This window comes from Besnoitia besnoiti, chromosome V (genome assembly GCF_002563875.1).
Source record: "Besnoitia besnoiti strain Bb-Ger1 chromosome V, whole genome shotgun sequence".
In the NCBI taxonomy this organism is placed as follows: Eukaryota; Apicomplexa; class Conoidasida; order Eucoccidiorida; family Sarcocystidae; genus Besnoitia; species Besnoitia besnoiti.
Genome location: NC_042360.1, coordinates 3,030,316 through 3,053,360, shown reverse-complemented (window position 1 = coordinate 3,053,360; position 23,045 = coordinate 3,030,316). Strand labels below are relative to the sequence as shown.

General features: G+C 59.1%; 2 protein-coding genes across 2 annotated transcripts; one reads left to right on the top strand and one right to left on the bottom strand.

The window, feature by feature from the left end:
• Window positions 1-73: 73 nt before the first annotated feature.
• BESB_062520 (DHHC zinc finger domain-containing protein) lies at window positions 74-5,552 on the top strand (the record flags this gene model as incomplete). Its single annotated transcript, XM_029364666.1, has 11 exons — window positions 74-236; window positions 627-753; window positions 1,234-1,344; window positions 1,896-1,942; window positions 2,351-2,401; window positions 2,704-2,791; window positions 3,268-3,376; window positions 4,008-4,081; window positions 4,375-4,517; window positions 4,937-4,985; window positions 5,396-5,552. The coding sequence occupies 11 exons, from the start codon at window positions 74-76 to the stop codon at window positions 5,550-5,552; spliced, it is 1,119 nt and encodes a 372-aa protein (XP_029219374.1).
• A 1,806-nt stretch (window positions 5,553-7,358) lies between these two features.
• BESB_062510 (uncharacterized protein) lies at window positions 7,359-21,397 on the bottom strand (the record flags this gene model as incomplete). Its single annotated transcript, XM_029364665.1, has 12 exons — window positions 7,359-7,427; window positions 7,897-8,301; window positions 8,571-8,651; window positions 9,008-9,097; window positions 9,560-9,645; window positions 10,121-10,236; window positions 10,693-10,817; window positions 11,323-11,469; window positions 11,941-12,139; window positions 12,581-17,319; window positions 17,727-18,278; window positions 18,842-21,397. The coding sequence occupies 12 exons, from the start codon at window positions 21,395-21,397 to the stop codon at window positions 7,359-7,361; spliced, it is 9,165 nt and encodes a 3,054-aa protein (XP_029219373.1).
• Window positions 21,398-23,045: the final 1,648 nt, after the last annotated feature.

Genomic DNA, 23,045 nt, shown 5'->3' with positions numbered 1-23,045 from the left:
CTGCGCCTCAACCTCTCATGATGAGGCGGAATCTACTTTTCTACCGCTTTCGGTGAGCTGAAGCTGCGTCAGCATGTACTCCCTCGCGGGAGAGGGAGAGGGCGACGCTCCGGCAACGGATACAACAGGTGACAGTGAGACAGACAGAGAGCCTGCGACTGAAGAAGATGAGGTCGAGCGAGGGTTTCGCTTTCGGCCTGAACCCTTGCACACGACTCAGCGTCCGGCATTTCCAGGTAAGTGACGCGAAGTCTTGGCCTATATTTCTGGAAGGGACTCCATGGAAGTGACTCGTATCGCCACTGCGCGTTCCCGGACTGGATTCCGCTATTCTTTCCAGCGTGTTCATCCATGAGTTATGCATGGTGTGGCGAGCTCGCACGCATCGACAGCTGCCTTACGGGCTGAGAAGTGACTGTGTCTGAAGTCAGGCAGGCGGGCAAGCGCTTCATCAACCATAATCCCTACACTCCCCATACCGATACGGGAGAGTTACGATGCAGAATCCCATGAGATCGATTTGCTCGTTTCTCGTTGCCGCCTTTTCTTTCCTTCAACCATCTGCTGCCTTCTGCCGACTGGTCACTCCTGTTCCTCTTGCGTGCCTTCATTCCGTTCTTTTTCAGCGAAGGCGAAAGATGAACCCGAAGAGCTAGATGACGAAGACGACGAGGAAGATGAGCCAGAGCCTGGCCTGCTTCTTTGCACCGTCGTTCTCCTCCTCGCCCCCGTCATCATTTTCTACCCCGCTGTGTAAGCTATCTCAGCTATCCGGTGCAGCGGTGTTACCTATTCATTGTCTGGCATTTTGCCATGCTGCTTTTGGCCTTTCTCGCTATCAGTTTGCCCGTCGTTTGCTCGCTTCCGGCTGACCCAGGCCAGCCGATGAGCGAGCGCTGCATGATGCTAGGAGGGTAGGGGAGAACTGAGCAGAGCTACTTTTGAAATACGCGCTGAGCGGGATCCGCGATTCCACAGAGGACAGGGGCTCGATGCCCAAGAGTGTCGGACTAGTCTCTGCCCCTGAACGCCCCCCCTGTCGGCGACTGCGACTGCTTTTGTGATCGGTATGTGATGTGTGGCATCCTACTTCTCACGTGCCTTTCGGGAGGTGTCTGCGTGACCTGGAGCGGTCGATTTCAGGCAAGGCGAGCCTACGTGCACTGAAATTCCTTTTTAGCTGTCAAGGCACGCAAAAATTCAACCCTGAGGATGCGTTTCTGTCTTTCGCAGGTTGCCTCGAATCCCCCCGGATAAACAGCTGGTGGCGGGGTGGACCTTCGGTGGGCTGCTGGCGGCGACCCTTGGCACTCTGGTGCCCGTCGGCTTCAGTGATCCGGGAATGTAGGTCTCGCACACAGTTTCGTAAACAGGAGGATTCAGGTTTTGTGGATTACTCCCTTTCATGTGAATACTCGCACTGCTCGCTTCACTTGCAACCTTTTCGTGCGTGGGCAGCTCACATGGGAAACGACCGGTCAGTAGGCATTTGGCACAGAAAGATCATGACGGAGATCTTCCACGTGCGCGTGTTGAAAGTTTTCGCTTTTACGCGCACACATTTTTGTGTGGGTCTAAGCGATTATCTCGGTAACAGAGTTCTCTGTTCACGGGTGTAGTTCGAGGCCCGACTCCGTTCCTATACGTTTTCACGGATTTTTTTCGTGTCACACTCGCTTGTAACAGCGTCTGGAGCAAGCCTGGACGGCCACACGGAAGACAGGCTAAGCTGTCACCAGCGCCTGCGCTTCTCAGGGAAGTAATTCAGGAGGTATTGTATTCTAGGGCCTCACACTTGCCTACGGGAGCTCTTTTTATCAATGTGGCTGAATGCGTTCACATAGCTCGGCGTGTACCCAATACTCTCTTTGTATGCTTGTTCGTCTTGCTCGCAGTATCCCGCGTGCACGCTACCCGACTGAACTTCCCAAAGGCATGCCGCGTAAGTGTCTGCATTCCTTCAGGCGTTGCCAGTTCCGTTCCGCGTTGAGCAAGTGGATTTGCTTGGCGTCGTTCAGCTGTAGAAGAGTCGGGCCCCGAACTGCACCCATAAACAGAGAACTCTTTCACCGAAATAGTCGCAGGGGTGAAGCCTCTGCGACTATTTCGGTTGCGAGGAGCGTCTGCACGAATGGGGCGCTGCTTCGAGTTCGACGGCGGGAGAGACTGCCGCGGCGGGATATACGCGTAACAGAGGGGGGATAACCCGTGAACCTGACAGGAGGCTGCGACTAGGCACGTCTTTTCATCTTGTTTGCACATAACCTAATGCGAAGAGTGACGACCGCAGGGGCGCAGGGATTCTAGAAGCCTGGACATTCTATGTCGCGTCCTGCCGGGCTCTTCTCAGGCATCAAGTATATCATGATCAACGGGGTCAGCGTTCCTCAAAAGTGGTGCAGTAAGTGACAGAAGGCAGCGGTGGAATGGAAACCAGGTGTTCTTTTACACCGCAAGGATACGCGTGCCTCACTGGCTCTGCTGTTGGCTGATCGGACTGCTTCTTGTTTGCCTTCTCGTGCTGTCGTCAGGCTTCTTCTCTGTTCCGCTCGGCTCCAGGCATCTACGCTACCCCGGCCGTGTTGTGTATACGGTGGACAGAGAGACGCGGGGCGCGAAGAATCCGCCGCCTACTGACGCGTGGCGGCTGCTGCATAACCTGCTAATTTTGCCTCGTTTTCTGCGGTGTGTCTTTCTGTTCAGCGACGTGTCACATCTACAGGCCTCCAAGATCCAAACACTGTTCGGTCTGTAACAACTGCGTGCGGCGCTTCGACCACCACTGCCCTTGGTAGGAGCTCGCACCTTCGAGTGATCGTTTCTTTCCATCGATACGCCAGGCTGATGAGCTGGATTCGACGCCGCGTTCAGTCTGCTTCGCCCCGTTACTGTATGAAGGCGTGAATTGCCTCTCAGCTCATAGCACGTGATGGAGCGCCCGAAGTCTAACCGTAGAAGCGTACGAAGCTCTCGCTGTCGCAGCGAAAGCCTGGACACTCCACCGTGACAGTTCTGGATGGAAGGCATCGATATGAGCGTTCTCCGACGAACTTCTATGGGGTATCGTCACTTTCGGCGTCGCCGTCGCAGCAGGCGGAAATGTACGAGTTTTCGGGTGTCGATCGGTGCTGGAAGGGCACCTTGACTTGCGTCGCGCGAGGCAGGATACGCTAGTGTTTGCGACGCTCGAAGGCGCATCTGATCCATATCTCTGACTCCCCCACCTCTTCACTTGGGGCGTCACTGTCTGCCTGCTCGCCTGTTCAGGGTCTCGAACTGCATTGGTCAGCGGAACTACCGAGTCTTCTTCTTCTTCCTCTTATTCGCGGCTCTCTACAGTCTGTCGACCCTCGTTGCTGTCGTGACTGCGTTCACGGTGAGTTGCCAGCGGCCAAGGACCTGTCTGCGTGCCTGTTGCGTGCTGCTCAGATCTGCACGCCGATCAAGCTCTACGTGTATGTGTCCGTGTCTATGCCTGTAATGTATCCGGCGTGCATGCGAGGAGCTTTGCAGGCCTTCGGGCAGATCCCGCGTAGACTCGTGGGGCGCTGTAGATACGCATGTGTGTGCAGTCCGTGTTCCGAGGTCACATGAGCTCGATCCTGATACAGAGCGTGCCCTTTGCGTTGCTCGCGCCTACGTCCACGATAGAAGTTCCCGTGCAGAATGCGGTACTAAACGTATTGAGCTCCGGATGTGATCCCGATGCCCGTTGCCATCCATAGGCTGCATGTACTCCGTATTGATGCTTGATGTAGCGAGAGAAACGACTGCAGCGGTGCCTGTCGTACATCGTTCGACTCGACAGACATTCGCCCCTCATCTGAGAACCTCCATAGATGGAATCCGTGATTCGACTGAAGACATTGCTGCAGCGTCAACTGCACAATGGGCGAAAGGGATTGCAGGGAACATATGAGTCAGAGTTAATTGCTTTTTGTTGCTCTGGCGTGTCGCGTCCTTTCCGTAATATACGCGTTTAGTCGGTCTCTTCTGCGTGGCTGCAGGCGCAGGTCCAAAGCTGGGGGCCGTCTGTCACTCTGCGAGCGATTTGGTGGACGATGCGAGATTGCCCAATGTTGTAAGTCAGACTAATGTTCATATTTTTTCTCGTGACAAGTTCCTCATCTCTGCTCCTGTTCCCCGTCACGCGCGCTCTCTCTGTGCTGTCCTGGGGCGTCATCTACGTCCTTTTTCAGTCGTGCTGTCTGATAGCCTGGTGTGCTACACGCGCCTGTAGACGCCTCTTTGCGTCATCGGCACTGGCTACGATCCGTAAGCTGCCATGCGCCTTGTGTTTGGATTCTTTGCTTTGATGGAGATCCTGCTTTTTGTTGGTATCAGCGGTCTTCCTCCGTTTGCTGTTACCCTCAGGCCCGCCCTCTTTTTTTATGGTTTTTGCTGCTCTATCCCAATCTTTCACCTCTTGTTTTTCAACATTTACTTGATTACAAACAATCGAACTACAAACGAAGAAGCGCTGCAGCTTTTCACCAAGAAAAACCCTTATTCTCACGGTGAGAGGCCGGCAGCAGGCGGTTGGGCGTCGAGGCGCATTCTTCGCGAGCTGGGGGTCTACAGATGCAGCAGATAAGGACAGCGCGATAGCAGAGAAAAACAGTGGTGTGAAGAGAGAGAAGTTGTCGAACGGGGATACTGAATAACGAACTCAGAAAGATACAGGCACCTAAGGAAGAAAAACACGAATTGCTTAGCACAGAGGCGGAGCAGAGACAGACGGACTTGATAAGTGTTTCATTGTGAATAAGCAAATGCGGCGGAGAATGGAAGAGGGGGGCGTGGTTTCTCCCTCCCCCCCTCCCCCGACTTTGCGGTCTTATGCCACATTCCGATCGGTGAAAAACAAGTCTTGGTGATAGGGAGGGAAGTCAGCTTGAGGATGAAAGATCTAGACACATTTTTTTTTTTTTCGTAGGCTGCCCCGCGAATGTGCGGCAGTTCTTGTGTCACAGAATCGAGCCCAGGTATGTTGCAGAGAAGCCCGTTACACTCGCTCCTGCTGCGTTTGGGGCGGACGCTTTTTTGTTTACCTACCTTTCGTTGCTTACACTATGAAGGTTACCTCGAGCTGTGCCTTGACTGCCTTTCCCCCGTGCTTTCTCCGCATTTGTGTGCGACCCCTTTATGTAGTGTCTCACACTGGTGTCGCTCTCACCGGCTCGTAGACGAGGCTCGCCCTTTGCACAGATTTGTTAGATGGGCAACTCAATCCAACGCCGTCTGGCGGAAACCGTTGAAGATGCAGGATCGCAGGCGGGCTACCACCTTCGCGGCCTGTCTCGGCTGCAGCACGTTCTGGAGCCGACCCGTGATCGTCCCGCCTCCCCGTCGAAGGTACATGCAAGGCTCCTGGTGTGTTCCGTTCTCTGTTCAGCCTCGTCCCCCACGGAGCTCGCCCGACGAACTTCACGGAGACTGTTTCGCTTTTCGCGGAGGCTTGCAAGTGCCCGTCTTACGCGCTGGCGGCTTTACCCAGGTCGATCGACTCGCTGTCTGACACGCAGCACAGCTTGTGGCAGCGGAGTGCATGAGGCGAGCGTGCTTCCCGTGCGTCTCGGCGTCGCCGCGAAGAACTCGCACCGCCGTTATGCTTTGTCAACACATTTGAAGCGGAGGCAACGGTGGCGGACGCTTGCGAACCGGGGCCTGAGAGGACACACGATTGCCGCCGTAGAGGGCAAATGTCAGATGCTTTCAGATATATAGCGACTCGGCTACGGCGAGAGAAGCGGAATGCGCGTTGTGCTCGTTTCGGGATTCACATTTGGGAGCCCCGCCTTCGGTCTGACACGCACAGTCTGGTTGTCTGGCGAGCGCCGGCGTTTTCGCTGCCTGGTTGCGCGTTTAGGTGTCTTAAGATTCGGGCGCGAGGCTTTTGAAGCCCCTCCCAGCGTCTGTTTGGTTAAAGTTTTTGCCGTCGCTTTCAGTTCGCTTGGCTTCACACCCCGCGTCCATCCGCGCATTTAACGGGCTACGCGTGATAGCCTCAGTTTTCTTTATGCAATGTTGATCTTTTCAGTCACACCTCGAGAGATTCGTCAGACATGATTGAGTTGTGTAGTCCAGAGCGACGTATAAATTTTCTCTGGCGCTCCCCCCCCCTCCCCTCCTTCGGCCCCTCACGACGCCATCTCAGTGCGGAGGGCGAGGAGGAGGGAAATGAAGCGAAGTGGGAATTTTGCAGTTTTGTCAAAATCCGCCTTGTTCGTGTTGCATATCCTGTGCCTCTTCGCTTCGCACAGTGTGTGTCGTGCAGCGAAGTCGCTTGTGAAAGGGAAGATGAAGAGAGGCTCTCGAGCGGCAAGTGAAAACATGCAGGTAATCGAGGCAGAGTCAATTTTCTTGGCGACGTTGCCTCCGCATCATCCACAGTAAAGCAGAGGACTTGTGAACTTGGAGTGGAGGAATTACCTGAAAATGCAGTGCGGTGAATGCCGGTATTTATACAGTCCTGTTGTCGAAACTTCAGCTTTGGCTGCTCGCGGTTCACCAAAGTATGAAAACAGTGTTTGATTTCTCCGTGACTGCCCGAAAGCAACGGGAAGGAATACAAGCGCGCGATCGCCTTTGCCCCCAGCTCGACAAGCCAACAAGCCCTTCTAAATGAACATTCCAGAGGGCAGCAGGCTGCGCTGGTGAAAGGCCGCTGACCTGCAGAGCCGACGGTATCGCGTGCCCTCAATCTCCGCGGCCTAGTCAGTGGTCCGCCATAAAACACACGTGAAACAAACTTCTGCAGCGCGCGCTATATATATATATATATATATATATATATATATAAAGTCTCCACGCTACTCTCTCGCGCTAGACAGAAATATATCATATGTGTATATGGATGTGTGTGAACATACGCTTTCCTACGTCTGCCTGCACAGCTTGTCGAGTCTCTCCGCAAGTCTAGCAGCCGTGAAACTGGAACACCGCATATTCGCACAAGGCGTGAAAAGTCACGCCCTCTTGCCCTTCTGGTCTGAGGCTCACGTGTGGACGCCCTAGGCCTTAGGCGCGGCCCTCGACGAGCACACAAGGAGATAAGGCAGCGCAAATTGTGAATGTGCAAAGCTGTTTTTCCGCACACATATCGTTTGTGCGCATACAGTCGAGAAGAGCGTCCGCGTTCACGCTAGCGCGCAGTACACGGGAGTCAGTGCAGCGGATGACGGACGGGACCGCAGGAGGCCCAGCAGAGATGACAAGAGGAAACTCACGTGGACCGGGTCACAAGGAGGCGAAAAAGAAGATCCTCGGAGGGAGGACACAGCGAAAGGAACGAGAGTGTTCGTCTTCGATTCGCAGTGCAGGCACCAGAGACAAAAACGTCCGTGGCGACCCCCACATCACGCCAGCAACCGCGTGTATGCTCCGCCTAGCGCTCCAGAGGAAACGAGGAACTGCCGGAGTGCAGCCTGAAAGACAAAAAGGAAAGAGAACGGGTTTCACACGATGGGGAAAACCTTCATGCCCCCTAGGTCTACCTTTCCAGTTGCTGGTTAAGTGCCCGCGCGCTCAGGAGTGACTTCATCCGTCGCACGCCAATAGGAAGCTTCAGCAAAAGACGGAATTGAAGAGAATCGAACGCACTCAAGCCTGGAAAGAGGAGTTCACACTAAAAACATGACTAGAAAAGCAGCACACGAGAATAAAACAGAGCCAAGGAGAACAAACAGAACGAAAACCACGCCATCCAACGCGTGAAGAGGCGGCGAGCGGAAAAGCGAGGAAGACTTGGGTGCATGCGGCATCGTCGAAAGCCACACTCTATACACAACCAAGCACGCTTGACCGCGATTGACAGTCGAAGCAGAAAAAGGTATTTTCCTCTCGGTTGGCCCGCTCTTGCTCCCGAGACGCCTCCCGCAGTTTCGCGCCGCTTACCATCGATTCAAACTCAGGAAAGACGGTCGCCTCTCCTTCCTCGCCCGTCTCTTCGCGGTCTTCTGCAGCGCCGCCCTCGTCCATTGCGGCGTCGTGCTGTCCTTCATCGCCCGGCTCTTCGCCCGCCTTGCCGCCCTGTCTCTTTCTCCGCTTTTCAGCCTGTCTCTTTTCGCGCTGGAGAAAGGGAGACAGGAGCCCAGCGAGGACCGGCGTGGAGAGGAAGGGGAACGCCTTGAGCATCGACCCGTCGATCATGCGCTTGCGCGAGCGCAGAACGTCTTCTTCATCTTCGCAGTCCGATGAGCGGAAATGCAGCTTCGTCCACAGAGAGACGTCGCCGACCGGCAGACGCCCCAAGAGCGGGTGCAGTCCGAGCGGCGCCGGGAGATACCGCGCCATGCGATCCTGTGTGGAAAGACGCAGCTACCAGTAAAGGCGTTTGAAAGGGCAAGATACTTAACACAGTTTGCATAGCACGCCCTATTCTGCAACGAGCCTGACCAGCCGATGCTGCTATTTCATAAAGAGCGAGGACGACGCGGAGAGAGGCTGAGGAGAACCGACGGGTGGGGCATATGCAGCAGAGGCGGACCCAGAGACTGCGGAGACACGATTCGCACAGCTCTGCACCTTTCCTGTCTTCAACCCACACCTGGCGCAGCTTCGCTTCCTACCTGCAGCGTTCGAAGGAAGGAGTAGGAGTCATCGGCGAGAAGCCTGAAGAGGAGAGCGGATCCGTCAGACGCTTCCCCGAGCTGCGCAGGACACCGCGAGAGACAGACACGAGCGAAAAGAAGAAATCTCGAAAACTCGAAAGCTTGCCAGTCGACCACGCACACTCCCTCCCTGTAACCTGTGACTCGTCCCCCCCTCCCCTCCTCCCGTCTCCGGCATTTTACTCCTCTGACCCCAATCCCAATGTGAACCACAGGAGCCAGAGACCAAGTTCGCCTGCTTCGCCGCGGCGTCGCCCGGCGTCCTTGTGCATCTGTCCGTTTCACCGGGGCTTATTCGCCCCTTTCTTTCTTGTCTACCGCCGACCGCGGCCCTGCAAATCTACTCGTCGCCTCCTCTGGACGCGTATATTCGAGATCGCTGGCGTCAGGCTTACAGCGGCGACTGAGTCGGACTCGACAACGAACTGTTGGAGCTTGACGATGCACCCGTCGGCGCATCGGTCCTCGGAGTCGCATTGAAGGATCTGAGGCACATGCGAAAGCGACACGCCGTCGGAACTTTGAAGCAAACGCTTTCAAAGAACCATGCCCGCTCGGAGGACAGAGCGGGGAGAGGTGGATACCACAAGAGGCCCAAGGACATGGACACGCCGGAGAGGTGCACCGATCCGAACTAGATGGAGATCCCGCACAACGAAAGGCAAAACAGGCACACAGAGGGAGCCAAGAGAGTGATGAAACAAGCGAATGGCACGCTGCGAATATCTGAGTCGCGGCTTAGTTGTGCAGAGACGATCGCTCCAAATGACGGGGCGATGGGCCGGTCCATAGACTCTCCACTCGCACGCCCGTTGACATGCTGTCAATGTCTGGCACACCAATCACTCTAGGAGCGACTGCTTCTTTGTTGTTTCCTCGAAAAAGAATTGTCGAACAACTCATGAACGGCAAAGAGTCCGTAGATTAGACATCTCACACACACGTACGTCGAATTTTTCGAATCCTTGGGCGTTTTTGTCCGCGTTGTAGCAGAAGAGCCGCACGTTCCCGTTGACGTCCGTCGCCAGCGCGCCTGCTCACGGCATCCACAACACGCAGAACGCCGCCATCTGTGCAACGACCCCATGTCCCTTCCTCGCCCCTCGCGTAAAGACTCGAAGCCCGAGCCGCGCGACTCTCCAGGGCATCGCACCGGAGCACTGAATTCGGATAAGACAATCCGCTGAGCCTTTCAGCCGAAAAACACTTTCTGTTCTCATCGCGGGACGCAGACGGGGGTCGCCTCGGAACCGCGCACGAACGGAGGAACTTTTCCAAGAGCCCACACGACGGCCCCAAGGTGGGCCTCGGGGTCTCCGACAGACACGCGCCCAGCTTGATTCACACGGAGACGCCAGTGCAGACAGACAGCCGGCGTTTGGCGCGTAAACGAAGCAGATGTTTAGGTTCCCAGCGAGAGCTTTTTCAGCGTGCCTATTGAGGGGAAGGCGACGTGCGAGGGCTTTGAATCGCGGCGACATCCTTGAACTCTGTTTCGCTATCCTCACCGAGAAGGTTTTCATGCACGAGGAAGCTGCACGCGATGACCGGAAGGTTCGACTTCGGGAAGGTCCGCGAAATGCGCGTCATCTTCCTCGAGTCGGCTTCACCGTTGTACTCCCATCTATTCAGAAACACGCACACAAGAGCACGTGAACCATGGCCAACACACGCTCCTAGCACATATATATACATATATATACATATATATATATATATACACCCATTTGTATACACGTAGACCAAAACGACTACCCTAATCTGCAGTGGACTCATCTAGAGATCTTCTTTCAGTCTGTCTGTCGTCCTCGCTGGATGGGCGTTAGCCAGTCTGACAGCTCAAGCATCCCGACTGCTTCTCCCACTGCGTGCGGCTCGTTACCTCGATCCTGACGGCACTCGTGAAGCAGCCATTAGCTTCCCCTCTCCCCGCCTCCCCCCTCGCGAAAACGGCCTCGGCGTTGCATCTCTTCTCAGAGCGGAGACAACAGCCAGACATCGTCACACGCAAGCAGGGGATCGCGCTGAAGCAGCGAGAAATCCAGATTCCCCCGACCCGGAGTCGCGAGGCTGCGCTTACGAGACGAGGCTGAGGCCCTTGAGCGCGTCGGCGAGAAGGAAGAAATTGCGGACATTCGCGACCGAAGTCACGCACACAGCCGAGTCGCTGAAGGCGCCGCGCAGGAACTTGCTGCCCTCCATCTCCTGAAAAAAACAAGACGCTGAACCCAGATGAGGGGAAGGAGTCCGAGTGACGCGTGAGTGAAGAGGCGTCACGCGGTCCCTGCACCCCCACCTCGCGCAGCCCACACTGCATGCGTCAACAGCATCACATGTGAACGCTTCGATGCAGATGCATGTACGGACGAGCTTCGCAGGAGAGCCTGGGTGACCGAAGCCCGAACCCCTCCCAAAGGGCGGGAACCCATGTGCAAAGTACAGACAGACGCCATGCGAAGCCGACAAACAGACAATCACCTCACCGTTAACTGCCTCCAGAAAGAGACACACAGGCCCGTGGAAACAAACACATATTCGCGCCTGGCGCGGCAGCCCGGCGCGGTCGATCCATGCGCAGGTAGCGCCAGACACATTGCGCGTCGAAACAAATAGATTTTTCTTGCGTTCGATGGGACCTCGCCGTTTCGACTTCTGCCCTCGAGAGAGGCGACTCTGTGGTAGAATGCCACGACGAGTCCTGCGAACTCACGTGGACAAACAGCCTCGCCCCCACAGAGTGCACAACATAACTCCGCTCCGCGGGCGACGAGAAGAAGCTGCCGATGACCGTCACAGGCCCGTTCAAGACGATGTCCGCAAACAAGTCGAGGCGCTCGGGAGTGAAATACGCTTGCCCCTGGAGACAGAACCATGCCGCACGCACCCCGAAAAAAGTACACAGACGATGTAGACACAGCGATATCTGGCCGCTGGACACGCAGACATGCATACACATACCCACATACATTATGTATCAATATATAGCTGTCCCTCTATTTATTCATCTCCCATCCATTTATCTGCATATCTGTTTGTCGACCAGGCAACCTATCTACCACCAGTACATTGATCAACATATCAACATATTCAAAAAAAGCAGGCGGATGGGTGAAAAAAATACCACAATGCGGCTCTTTCCGCCGCATCACGCCCTCGCAGCGCACTCCTGCCTTTCCCTCTCTCCTGAGAGCATACTGGAGCGACGAAGTCTCTGCGACTGCGCGTCCTCTAGTTGCCCAACGTGTGGTTTTTGTCTGGTATAGAGTGATTCTTCTCCGGGCAGCAACCCTCTACCCCCCTCCTCCGCCCCCTGCCTTCCTGCTTTTACCTGTTCTGTGTTGTCGCTGCCTGCGGGGTGGTCCAGCACGCGGGTCGTCGCCTCGGGGAGCTTGAAGAGGTAAAGGCGTCCGCTGCACTCGACTGTCTCGGAGAGTGGAACGCCCACGCCTGCCGCGAGGTGCTCGGCGCCGTCGAGCACCACGAAGGAAAAACTCAGGACTTCCTCGCACGTCCGCAGCGTGTAGGTGCTGCAGGAAAGACGTGCCGCACAAAACAGACAGAAAACCACAGTACCCCAGACTCCTCTCACTGAAGTCCCCGGCCGCAGACCGACATACACATGTACATATATATATATATATATATATGTAGACTGATATAGTTTTGCCTGGACACGCAGAGAACATAATGGAGTATGTCTTCAAAAGATGGAGAGAGCGCAACTTGCATGCGGGAGAGAAGGTCGGGGGCGTGAATCAGAACAAATGACTGTGTGCAAATGCATGACTGCCTCGCATCGAGAAATCGCTTAAGCCCCTTTTCATGTATACATATACATACATATATGTACATGCATTCGCCTCCGCCTACCCCACCATTCGGGCGCCGGTATCGCGGTGGCGTGAGGCTGCGGTAAACACGCCTCCGTTTGTCTCTCTTCCTCCTTCCTCAGATGCCCCCGGTCTCACCCGATAGGCCTGTGGAGGTCGAATTCGTGGTACAGGCGGATTTCGTAGAGTTTGCCGAGTTTTCCAGCGGCTTCGACGCGCTTGTCTGTGCAGGCGACGAGGTAGGGATTGGGGTAGATTTCGTCTTTCTTGCCCTCTTCGCCGGGCGCAGGGACAGCGCGCTCCGCCTCCTCGGCGCGTGTCCCGCCCCGGCCTTCGAGCTCCAGCTGCTCGAGCTGCAGCCCGTTGCGCTCTGCGAGGCACTCCTCCACCATCGGGGACTCCTCCACGTCGTGCCAGCCCGCGACCGCGAAGAGCCGGCCGCGGACCGCCGGCGCCGCCGCTGCGGAAGCCGCGAGCGACGCGCCCAGCGCGTTGGCGACTTGCGAAGGGAACGGCAGCACCGCCGCCGGGCCCTGGGGCGTCTGCGGCGTCCGCACGCGGACCTCGAGGCGACTCGCCGACGCGCGCGGAGCCTCGCGCGAGCAGCTCGGATGCAGGTACGAGCTCCCCGCAGAGACGCACACGCGCGAGGGGCTGAAGTGCAGAGGGACGGAGAGCGATGGCCATGGCGAGCGAAGTTCGACTTGAGGCGGCGGCAGCGCGGCGGAGGGTGCCAGGGAGCTGCAGGCAGAGAGGAGATCCAGCGTCGGCGAGAACAGAAGATCCGAAAGCTCCAGGCAAGACTCGTCTGTCAGCGCGAAGAAGCTCTCTGGAGACGCGTCGCTGTTGAACGGGACCATGGCGATGACGTCGCGCCGCGCGTGAGGATGCACGAAGAGCTCGTTTCTCTCGCTGCACATCCAGACGACTGGAGGCCCTGGGCTCGCTGCGGCGTCCTCGCCTTTCTCCCGCGGAAGCGCCACGGGCGGCACGACGAAGGCGCCTTTGCCCGAGCCGCCAACCCCGTCGTAGGGGACGACCGCTCCGGCTGAGAAGCGCGGCGCCGCCTGGAGCAGCGCCGACTGATGAGTGTTTTTCGCCAGCGGCGACGAGGCGGAGAACAGCGAGAAGAGGGGCGACGGAATGCGGCTCGGAAGGGGGTCTAAGACGTCGTGCGGAAAGAGCGAAAAACGGAAGGGGAAGAGAGGGTGAGCTTCAGGGAACCTTTCCAGAGCGCGCTGCCCACAGTCTCGCATCTTCGCTTCGTGCGGGTCGACGCAGGGCTTGAGCGTGAACGCGCGGTAAACGAGAACTGGCCTGCCTGTGATGAACACGACAAGCGTAGGGCCGCGGTCTTCTCCCGTTGGCTCCCTGCCTTCGCCGTTGGGGTTCAAGTCGACGAGCTCCGCAGACAGCACCTCCTCGAGGCAGTCCGAGAAAAGCACTGGCGACTCCAAGAGATTCCTCATTTCTTCCTTGCGCTTGCGTTTCTCTCTCTCTTCCGCCTCTCGAGTCTCCGCGGCAGCTTGCCCTGCGTCCTCTACGAGGTCTCCGGCGCACCTGGCCTGTCCTTCTGCTGCGGCGTATGCCCATTCGTCGGCTGCGTTTTCCAGCGCCCCTTCGCCCTCCATACCGACGTCGAGATCGAGCGCCGCGCGTTCCTCCTCAGGGCTCCACATCGACGCCTCCGCCTCTCCTCCGCCTTCTTCCCACCCTGGCTTCCTCTCGCCTGCCTCCTCTCGCGCGGCCTCATCCCGCCCTTGTCTTTGTCTCGCCGCCTGCCGAGCGGCCTTCGGCCGCTTCTCGCCTGCGACATATCGGAGGAACTCCGCGCGCCCTTGCTGCAGAAGGCGGACGGAGGCCTGCGCCCTGTCGGGGCGCGGGTCCGCTGAGGGACAGGAGACTGAGCGGCCTGCGTCGGCGAGGGCCTTGTGGCAGCCCGCGGCGGACGGGGCTGCTCTGTGGGGTCCGTGAACCGGCGCGCAGTTTCGCAGAATCGGGGGCACCATGAGCAGATCTGCAGAGTAGAAGAGCAGCGTCATCGAGAAGAGATCGACGACCTGGAAGGCCTGGATGCCACTTTTCTCCAGCGTGACCGCGCACAAGAGAACTGTCGTTCCTTGCTTGTCTACGCCTTCCGCCTTCCGCGCCTGCCCTGTCACCGAACAGAAACGCATAGAGTCGCGCTCCTGCTTTGCTCGCTTCAGCTCCGCCTTCTCCGCGGGCCTCGTGCCGCCCGCGAGGTCGCCCGCCGCCGCTGCCGAGTCTCTTCGCGGCGTGCACACGTCTTCGCGCCCAACAGGCCCGCCCGCGCCCGCCTCGTCCCCCGCGCCCGCGCCCGCCGGTCGCGGACACGCCGAGAGGGGCGCCGCGGACGCGCCGAGCCGAGGCCGCGCGTACCTGAACAGCTGCAGTGACTTGGTTTGTCCGCGCCGGAGCGAGGCCGGGAGCGCATGGGGAGACACAGGAGGCAGGAGCTGCCGGATATCCGGCGGCGAGGAAAGAGAAGGCGATAAGGAAGAAGAGAACGGCAAGTTCTTTCGCTCGCACTCGTCCAGGCCCTCCAACAGCGCCAACTGCTGCTGGTGGTCGCTGTACACTTGCAGCAGGTCCTCGCAGACCGACGCAGCCAGAGACGTGTTTAGCTGCCACGCATGCACTCGGAAGTTCGTGTCGAGAGCCACGACGAAGGGCTCGCACACGCGCGCCTGAGCAACCGAATAGGAGGAGGCGCCTGGCGACGGGACGGCGGGCGCGCTCGTGCCTTCAGCGGGCGCAGCTGCAGCGGAGGGTGCGCCGCCGGCGGAGGGGACAGATGTCTCCTGACCTGCCCGCTGGGCGCCAGACGCCGCGACCTCTTCTTCCGTCTTGAGACCGCGCGAGTCACTCGGCCCTCGTTCGTTCTCCCAGGAGAACGCCAGCGGCGCGCCGACGAGGAGCGACGGCAAAAGGCCCGCGACCACGCGGAGCTCGTCTGAAGTTATCTGCAGCGCCAGCAGGCCGCTGCACATGGAGCCGCATCCGACAGTCGCCTTCGAGAGGCAGAACGCCGTCGGCGGGCGCGACGCTTGCTCGCCCCGCGCCTTGTCTCCGAGGCCTGCCCCCGGCGCGGGGGACTTCGTGCCCTCCTGAAACACCTCCAGCGCGCCTTCGTCTGGAGCTCGTTCCTCGTCTCTGAGGAACTTGGGCGCGACTTGGCACACGACTGTGTGCCCTGCGTGGGAAGCGTCCTGAGGGTCGGAGGAGGCGAGCAGGAAGCGGTGCCGCGGAATCGCCGCAGGGCTGCGTCTTCCCCCGGTCTTGAAGTGGCCGAGGTCCTCGCGCGCGTCGCCGCCGCCCTCGCCGCCGCCCTCGCCGCCCGCGAAGTCGCCGCGCCCGCGCGCGGGGCGTGACCGAAGCGGGAAGGCCTCCAGAGACCAGAGGGCGGCGAGCTGGGCGAGCTGCGCGTCTGCGCGCAGAGCCACTGCGAGCTTCGGCACGCTGGGCACTGCGCGCTGCGAAAAAACGAGTCGACCAAACTGCCGCAGTCCGAGCGCCGCGAGCCACGGCGTGCTGCCCCATGTGTTGAGAAGGCCGGCGCTGGAGTGGAAACAAGGAGGCGAACTCGACGCAGTGGAGGCGGCGAAGGAGGACGAGATCGAAGAAGAGAAGGACGCGGAGGGGGGCGGCGGCGGAGGAGGGGGTGGCGGCGGAGGGGGTGGCGGGGGCGCGCCCGCGTGCGCAGCCGGCGAAGCGGAAGCAGGAGTGGGAGCCGCAAACGAAGAAGAGGAGGGAGCAGGTGCGGCCAAGAGGGCGTCGAAAGGTATGTGGTGGGGGAACTCGGCGAAGTCCCGCACGGCCCCATTCCGCGGCATGCAGAAGAAGTCGACGACCGCGACGCTGAAGGACGGCAGAAGCGCGAGGCCCGAAGGCGCCTGCTGGCCTTCGCCGCCCTTCTCACCCGCCAGCGTCACAGCCAGCGCATGCTCAACTTCTTCGTCGAACGAGGGGGAGCACGTCCACGAAGTGGAAGGCGTCGGCTCGCCATTCAAAGACTTCCTGGCGGCGGTTTCGCTCAGCATGCGCAGCTGCTGCAGAAATCGCACAGGGTGCGAAGACGTGCTCACCTGTCGGAAGGCGCCGACCAAGCCGACGCCATTGGTCATCCCTCCAGGCGCCCCCGAGGCGCACGAATGCCCCTCGCTGCCGACATGGACGTCAGCCTCATCTTTTTGTCGCCAGCCATCGGTTTCCTCCTCGGGGCGAAGGACAGGCGCGTACTGACGGGCTCTCTGGATGTCTCCATTCGGCTCGATGCTGAGAAGCTCCTTGCCGTCGAGCGTGAAGAGCGGGCGCCCCGCCTCTTCATCGCTGTCTGCGCCTTCGTCCACCTGCCGCCCGCCCCCCTGCTGCGTCTTGGGTTTCTTCTTGCCGCTCTTCTCGCCCAGAAGCGTCCACCCGCCGCCTAGAGAGAAGCCCTTCATGACCGCCTCGCACTCGTCACCTTCCTCGCTGTGGCGCCAGAGGACTCTCCCGGCGCTGTCATCGAAGCGGCGCAGATAGCGAGCGAACGGAGGGACGCGCGACAGCTGCCGGTTCGCCTCCAGCGTCGTCGGATGGAACAGAAGCAGCGCAAGGCCCGACGCCGCCTGCGCGCAGCCGCCCAGCGCAACCGCGAACGAGGTCGCCGCCGCGGTCTCGAGGCCCAGCGAGGCGGAGGCCAGAAGCGACGCGCAAGACGAAGACAGGGGACAAGTTGCAATCGTCTGCGAGGGAAACACGTCCATAGTCGAAGGGGAAAACGGCGGCGGAGGCGGGAGACGCTGCGGCGGCGGAAGCGAAACGAGAGGAGAACTCCAAAAAATGTCCGTCACGCCCGAGCTCGGAGATGAGGAGACCTGCCACAAGCAAGGCAAGAGAAACGCAGCGAAAGCGGCATTCAGATGCAGCTTACTCCCATCGAACCTCCCAGCACCCAAGCAAAGCCGCAGAAAGGGATTCCTCTCGCGTGGGTGCACACGTGCAGGTGCGTTGCCACACACTCTTGCGCTTCTGCACGCAGTCGTAGATATCTAGGGTTTCGGGATACATCGCAAACGCTTTGTCGCGCAGCGTCTTCGAAGCTGCTTAGCCCGCTAGAAGGGAAAGGGATGGAGTGGAAGGAAGAACGGGGAGGGACGCGACGCACAGCACCCGCAATCCAAGGCTCAACTCCTAGGCCATCTGAAGCCCCACGTGAAGCGGCTAGTGCCTGCGACTGCCACGCCAGCCTTCACGTGTCTCTTTCTGGATCTCCCTCTCTTACGAAGTGCGCGAGGAGAAGTCGTCCGCTGTTTTTGAGAACGAAGAGGCAGCATTTCTCGCCGACGAATTCGGCGACGGCTCCAGCGAGGTCCGCCTGGACTTCACTTTGATCAAAGATGACGGTGGGGAGATTTTTGAGCTCGGAGCGCTGCAACCCGGCGCTGTTGACGACTTGCGTGAGGCCTCCGTCGCGTCCCGCGCCTCTCCACACCGCTTTTTCGTACAAATCTTCCTCTCGCACTTTCCTGCCTTCTTCATCCTCCTCCCAGTCGCGATCCCTAGCACCCACTGCGCGTTTCGACTCGTCGCCTTCGCCCTCTCTCGCCTCCAGATCTTCGGGGAAGAGGAGACCCTTGCGAGGGACGAGCGCCGGGTCCGCGCCCCCCGCGAGGGACGACGCCGCGACCGCGCCTGAAAGGGACGACGACGCGTCTCCTGTGCCTTCGCGGATTCGCAGCACACTCAGCGTGTCGGGAGAGACGCAGAGTAGGTCGCCGCCCAGGGAGGCGGGCAGCGGGATGATAGAGAATGAGTCAGGAAGAATCCCGCGAATCTGAACGAAAAACAAAATCGGCGACGGAAGCGATAATGCGACCTGCCGAATGCCAAGCAACGCGCGAGAGCCGGGAGGAAAGACAACGTGGAGGTAGACGGCAGAAGCACAGCCATCGCGGATGATGCAGCATCGAAGCTATCAATGGCGCGAGCGGACCACCACGCGCTCGTGGCGCGTCACAGAACAGGGGGATGCAACTGCGAATGGGAGTCAGGAGTGGGGAAGTGCCGTCACAACAGGAGCACACATCAGTGTAAAACAATCCGAGAGGAAATCTCCCGCAGGCAACTAGCGAGAACTGAGAGTACGCTGTCGCTAGTCGCTAATCGAGTAAAGACACAGCGAAGCCACGCGTGTGTCTCTTGCAGAAGCATCGTTTTATCCGCACCTCGCACCTGCGACACTCCGCTACACAGTCGTACCATGCATACGTACCGAGATATATATATATATATATATATATATATAAATAACCTACATATATATAGATGTATAGCATAAATAATATATATAACATATATATATATATATAAACCTCTGTGGCGCTGGGGTCTGCTTACCTTCCTCATGACTTGAAACTCTCTGAGCTCGGGCATAAGAGCCAGGACAACGACGATGAGCTCCTTTTCGCCTCTTCGGTTTCCGCGATTGAGTTCTCCAAACACACTCCCGAGTTCGAGCGCCCCGGCCTCCAACAGCAACGCCAGCGTCGGGAGCATCCGCCCCGCGACCTTCTTCATCTCCACAATGCGGCCGGCGGATCTCTCGCCGACAGACGCCTGGGCTGAAGCCGCAGCGCCCTCGGAGCCCATCGGCGCCTTCGCACCCTGCGCGCCAAGCAGCTGGCGTCCCCCACCCTGCGCCGCTGCGGCGCTAGACGAGCCCGCGGATGACTTGGCAAACGCAGAGGTCGCACAGACTGTCACCGGGAGGTCTTCGAGGAGCGAGATGTGCCAACAGTCTTGGATGCACGCGCCCTGCATCAGGATGCGGTGCTCGCCCCAGAGCCAGTAGGGCGCCTGCCAGGCGCTCACGCCTCCAGTCCCCTCGTCGCCGTCGGAGACAGCTGGCGGGAACGCGCCCAAGCCGTGCGGCCCGAACGGCCCAGCGTACGGGGGTGCCGACTCCGTCGCGCAGGAAGGCAGCCCGTCAGTCACAGCTAGGCAGGGCACCGGCACGAAGGGCGACGGAGAGAAAGAAGAGAAAGACGGGTCCGACGGATGGTAGACAGACGGCGAGACGCCGGCGGGCACCAGGCCCTGCGCCCAGGGGGACGCGGCGGGGCCGTGTGGAGCCGTGGGGACCAGAGGCGCCGGCGGGAAAAATGGCGACTGGAGAGACGAAGCTTGAGCGGCGGACCTCGACGGAAGAGCGTGCTTGACGCTCGGAGGCGCGCCGCGGCTCGCGGAGGAGGCGGGGTGCGCGCCGGCTGCAGATCCTGCTTCCGCAGCCCCGCTGCGAGAAACCGAGTCGAAGCCGTTGCTCGAAGGCGCCGCGTTCTTCTCGCTTCCTTCTTCGGGCTTGTCGGCCTCTGTCTCCAGCGCTGTGTCGCCCAGGCGGGCTCTGCTTCCCCCCGCGGCGGGCGCCTGCGGTGGCGGCTTCTCTGACGCGCCGCGGGCGGGCTCCCCGTGCGGACAGAGGGAAGCCGACAGCGAGGAAAGATACGGATTTCGCGCCGGAAGCGAGAGCTCGAGAACGACGAGGTGAATGGGGTCAATTGAGACGACAACAAGCGTGCTGTCACCTCCGCTGCCGCCGGTCGCCGACCCCTTCTCCTGTTTGGTGCTGCTGTCTTCGGGGCTCCTCATGTCCGCCGCCGAGAAGACACAGACGTGCGTCCATACCTTCGCCCAGTCGAGCGGCATCTGAGAGACTTGCAGGAGACTGCTCCCTTCTTCCGCGCCGCCACCTGGCCTCTCTTCCGTCCCCCGCGCAGGCGCGAGCCCCACCGCGCCCTGGAGCTGTCGAGCGCCGTCTGGGAATCCGTCTTCTTCTTCTCTCCCTCTTCGGTCGCTCACGGGCCCGACGGCGTGACGGTGACTCTCCGTCTCGCCTCGACCTCCGCCTCCGCCTCGCCTCTGGTCTGCGGGAAGATACAAATCCACGTAGAGCTGGGACACCGCTGCCGCGAACGGCGCGAGTGCGCGCTGGAACGAGTGGAAAGTTGCGGTTCTGATGCAGTTGAAGAACGGGTCGTAGACGCACGTCGCTACTTGGTAGTTTGGAAAAACAAGGAGCAGCGTGCAGCAGGAGTCGAGCGTCGGCGCAGAGGAGGCATGCGGGTGCGGGCGCTCAGCGAGCGGCTGCAGGCCGAGGCCCTCGGGACCGTTCGCGCTAGTGGGGCGCCCGTGAGCGTAAGCCGCGCCACAGCCCGCAGGCATGTGTGCAGCAAAGGTGGGCGCCGCAGGCAGGGAGGAATACGAGCAAGCGACAGCGAAGGGTGGCGCCGACGGGACTTCATTGTCGCTGGTCGCGACGCCCGAAGGCCCGCCTTCACGCTCGGCACCAGCTCTCGCATTTGGCGCAACAGAAGCGCGGGCGGCTGCGCGTGGAGCCAGGGGGTCAGCGGACAGGCCGGGCAGGGGGTAGGCGAATGGAGACGGAGGGAATCCGAAGACCGGGAAGGAGGAGGAAAACGGCGTGTGCGAGAACGGCGTGTCCGAGAGCGGCGTGTGCGAGAACGGCGCGGACAAGCCAGTGGATGATACCGAACTGCCGCGATGGTTCGGAGAAGCCGACGCCCCCGGGAGAACTGAAACCGACAGCGGCACAGCTGCGAAGGGCGTGGAGCACCGGAGCGTCAGCACAGGCGGACCGCCTTCCTTCTCGCTGCAAGATTTACTCTCATCGGTGCTTCCGCCGCCCGAAAGAAAAGGCGACTGGGGGGAGGAAGACGCCGCGGGGGCACCGTCGGTGTACCCCCTCGCGTTTTCCCTGGCAGAGGCGTTTTCAGACGGAACGTTCACGTCGTAGACATCCAACGAAGACGGGCGCACGACGACGAGACTGGGAAGGCCAGGCGAGACGAACGGACATAGAAGAATGTGTTCAACGCGGTCTGCCTTCCGAAGCTCGTCGAAGAGGCCGTAAAGGCGAGAGGATGCGTGCGCCGCCATCGTGTCCAGACAGATGGAGGCAAGGCGAAAAGCAGCCAGGCGCCGCGAACCCGCGAGCGCACATTCGTGCGCACTGAAAAGAGACCCGCTCTACGGCTCCACGGCTTTCCTATTCCTTGACTTCATCAAGCAAGGGTAGCAGGGAGAGAAGGTAGAGAAGGGAGGTAGCCTATGTCCACGCGCACCGGTCGCGGTGTGAAGTAGGTACGCTAGGCAGCGAGAGGCGCTGACTGGCGGACAGTAGGGGAAAACAAGTGGGAGGAAAGCGATGGAAGAAAGCGCTTTCGAGGCACACCGGTTGTGGAAACGAGCAACAGATCGGCAAGCGACGTGCGAAACCGGGAAAAAGTCAAGAGCACAGGCCAGGCGAAGAATGCAGCCCCATTGCGTGCCTCAGAGCAGCCCTTGCTAACTTGTTTGCTCGCAACAGTGTATAAGAGTCAAAGATCCAGAGAAAGTGGAAAAACGCTCCAAGCAGACGGGAAACTGGGCCACGCTACGGGGTCCAAACCGGCGTTCTCAACGACGCAGCAGCGAGTCTCTGCGTGCTCTAAGGTGAACTTCTGCCTCCGCGCTCTGTAGCGCGCGGCAAGAAAGAAAGGCCGGGCTCCAAACAAGCCTTCGAACAGAAGAACAGCCTCCTCTCATGGCCTACAACAAAGCGTAGCTTTTTTCGTTGTCGGATTTCTTGGATGGAACCACTAGAGCCATACGGAAATCTCTCCAGTAGCGTGCATGCGCGCATGCACTAGCGCTCAGTGCTGAGCAGCGCCCGCCCGAACTTCAGAATTGCGTCGTTAAATGTATGCAGGTGTACACGAAGAAGCTCTCAATTGTAATCTTGCTCTCCCGAAGTTGGTCTCATCCTAAAGGCGTGGTAAATGAGTTCCCCAGGTCCGCCGAGCTGACGAGTTCGGCGAAGGCTCGCTGTAAGCCGCAGCATCTTGCCTCTAGTCGGCAGTGACGGCCGGTGGCAGCGTTATCGGTAACGTAGGGGGTCCAAGTATTTCTCTGTAAATGTTTGACGGTTTGATGATTGATTAATTTAGAAAGGGACACGTGAATAACAGCAAACAAGCAAGCGATGTAGTAAGTAGCAGTGTATAGTATATATAAAACAACCGGCAAGTTAATCAAATAAACACGTTAAATAAAAAAAGCTGTCAGCACCCGAGGGTATTCCCTGGGAGTCCCCCACCCAAGTACTAACCGGGCCTTGCGCCGCTTAACTTCGGAGTTCTGAAGGGATCCGGTGCATTCGACGCAGTATGACCGACAGCAAGTGGTTGACCTCTTCAATTTGTGCCATCATCCTAAATCACAGCAACTTTCGCACATTTTTTTCCTGGTTCGATAGTAGTAGCTTTATATGTCCTGCATCTGCGACCGATCAGCTCGCCCGTGCGCAATGAAGAATCAGCAGGCTGTAGAGGCCGAAAACGAGCTCCCTAGCTTCTCTGAGTGGGCAAGCGTGAAACTGAGATGAGCTGTGTGACTATCGGATCCAGGAATACGTGCCCGCTTGCCCTGGGACTGGCTCCACGAGTGTCGTTACTCGTAAAAGGAGACTCTACGGAAGTCGGGGCTCTCAGACAAACACCTGTGATTCGTCGGTCACCGCCGTTGCTTCAGAACCTGCCCCCCATGA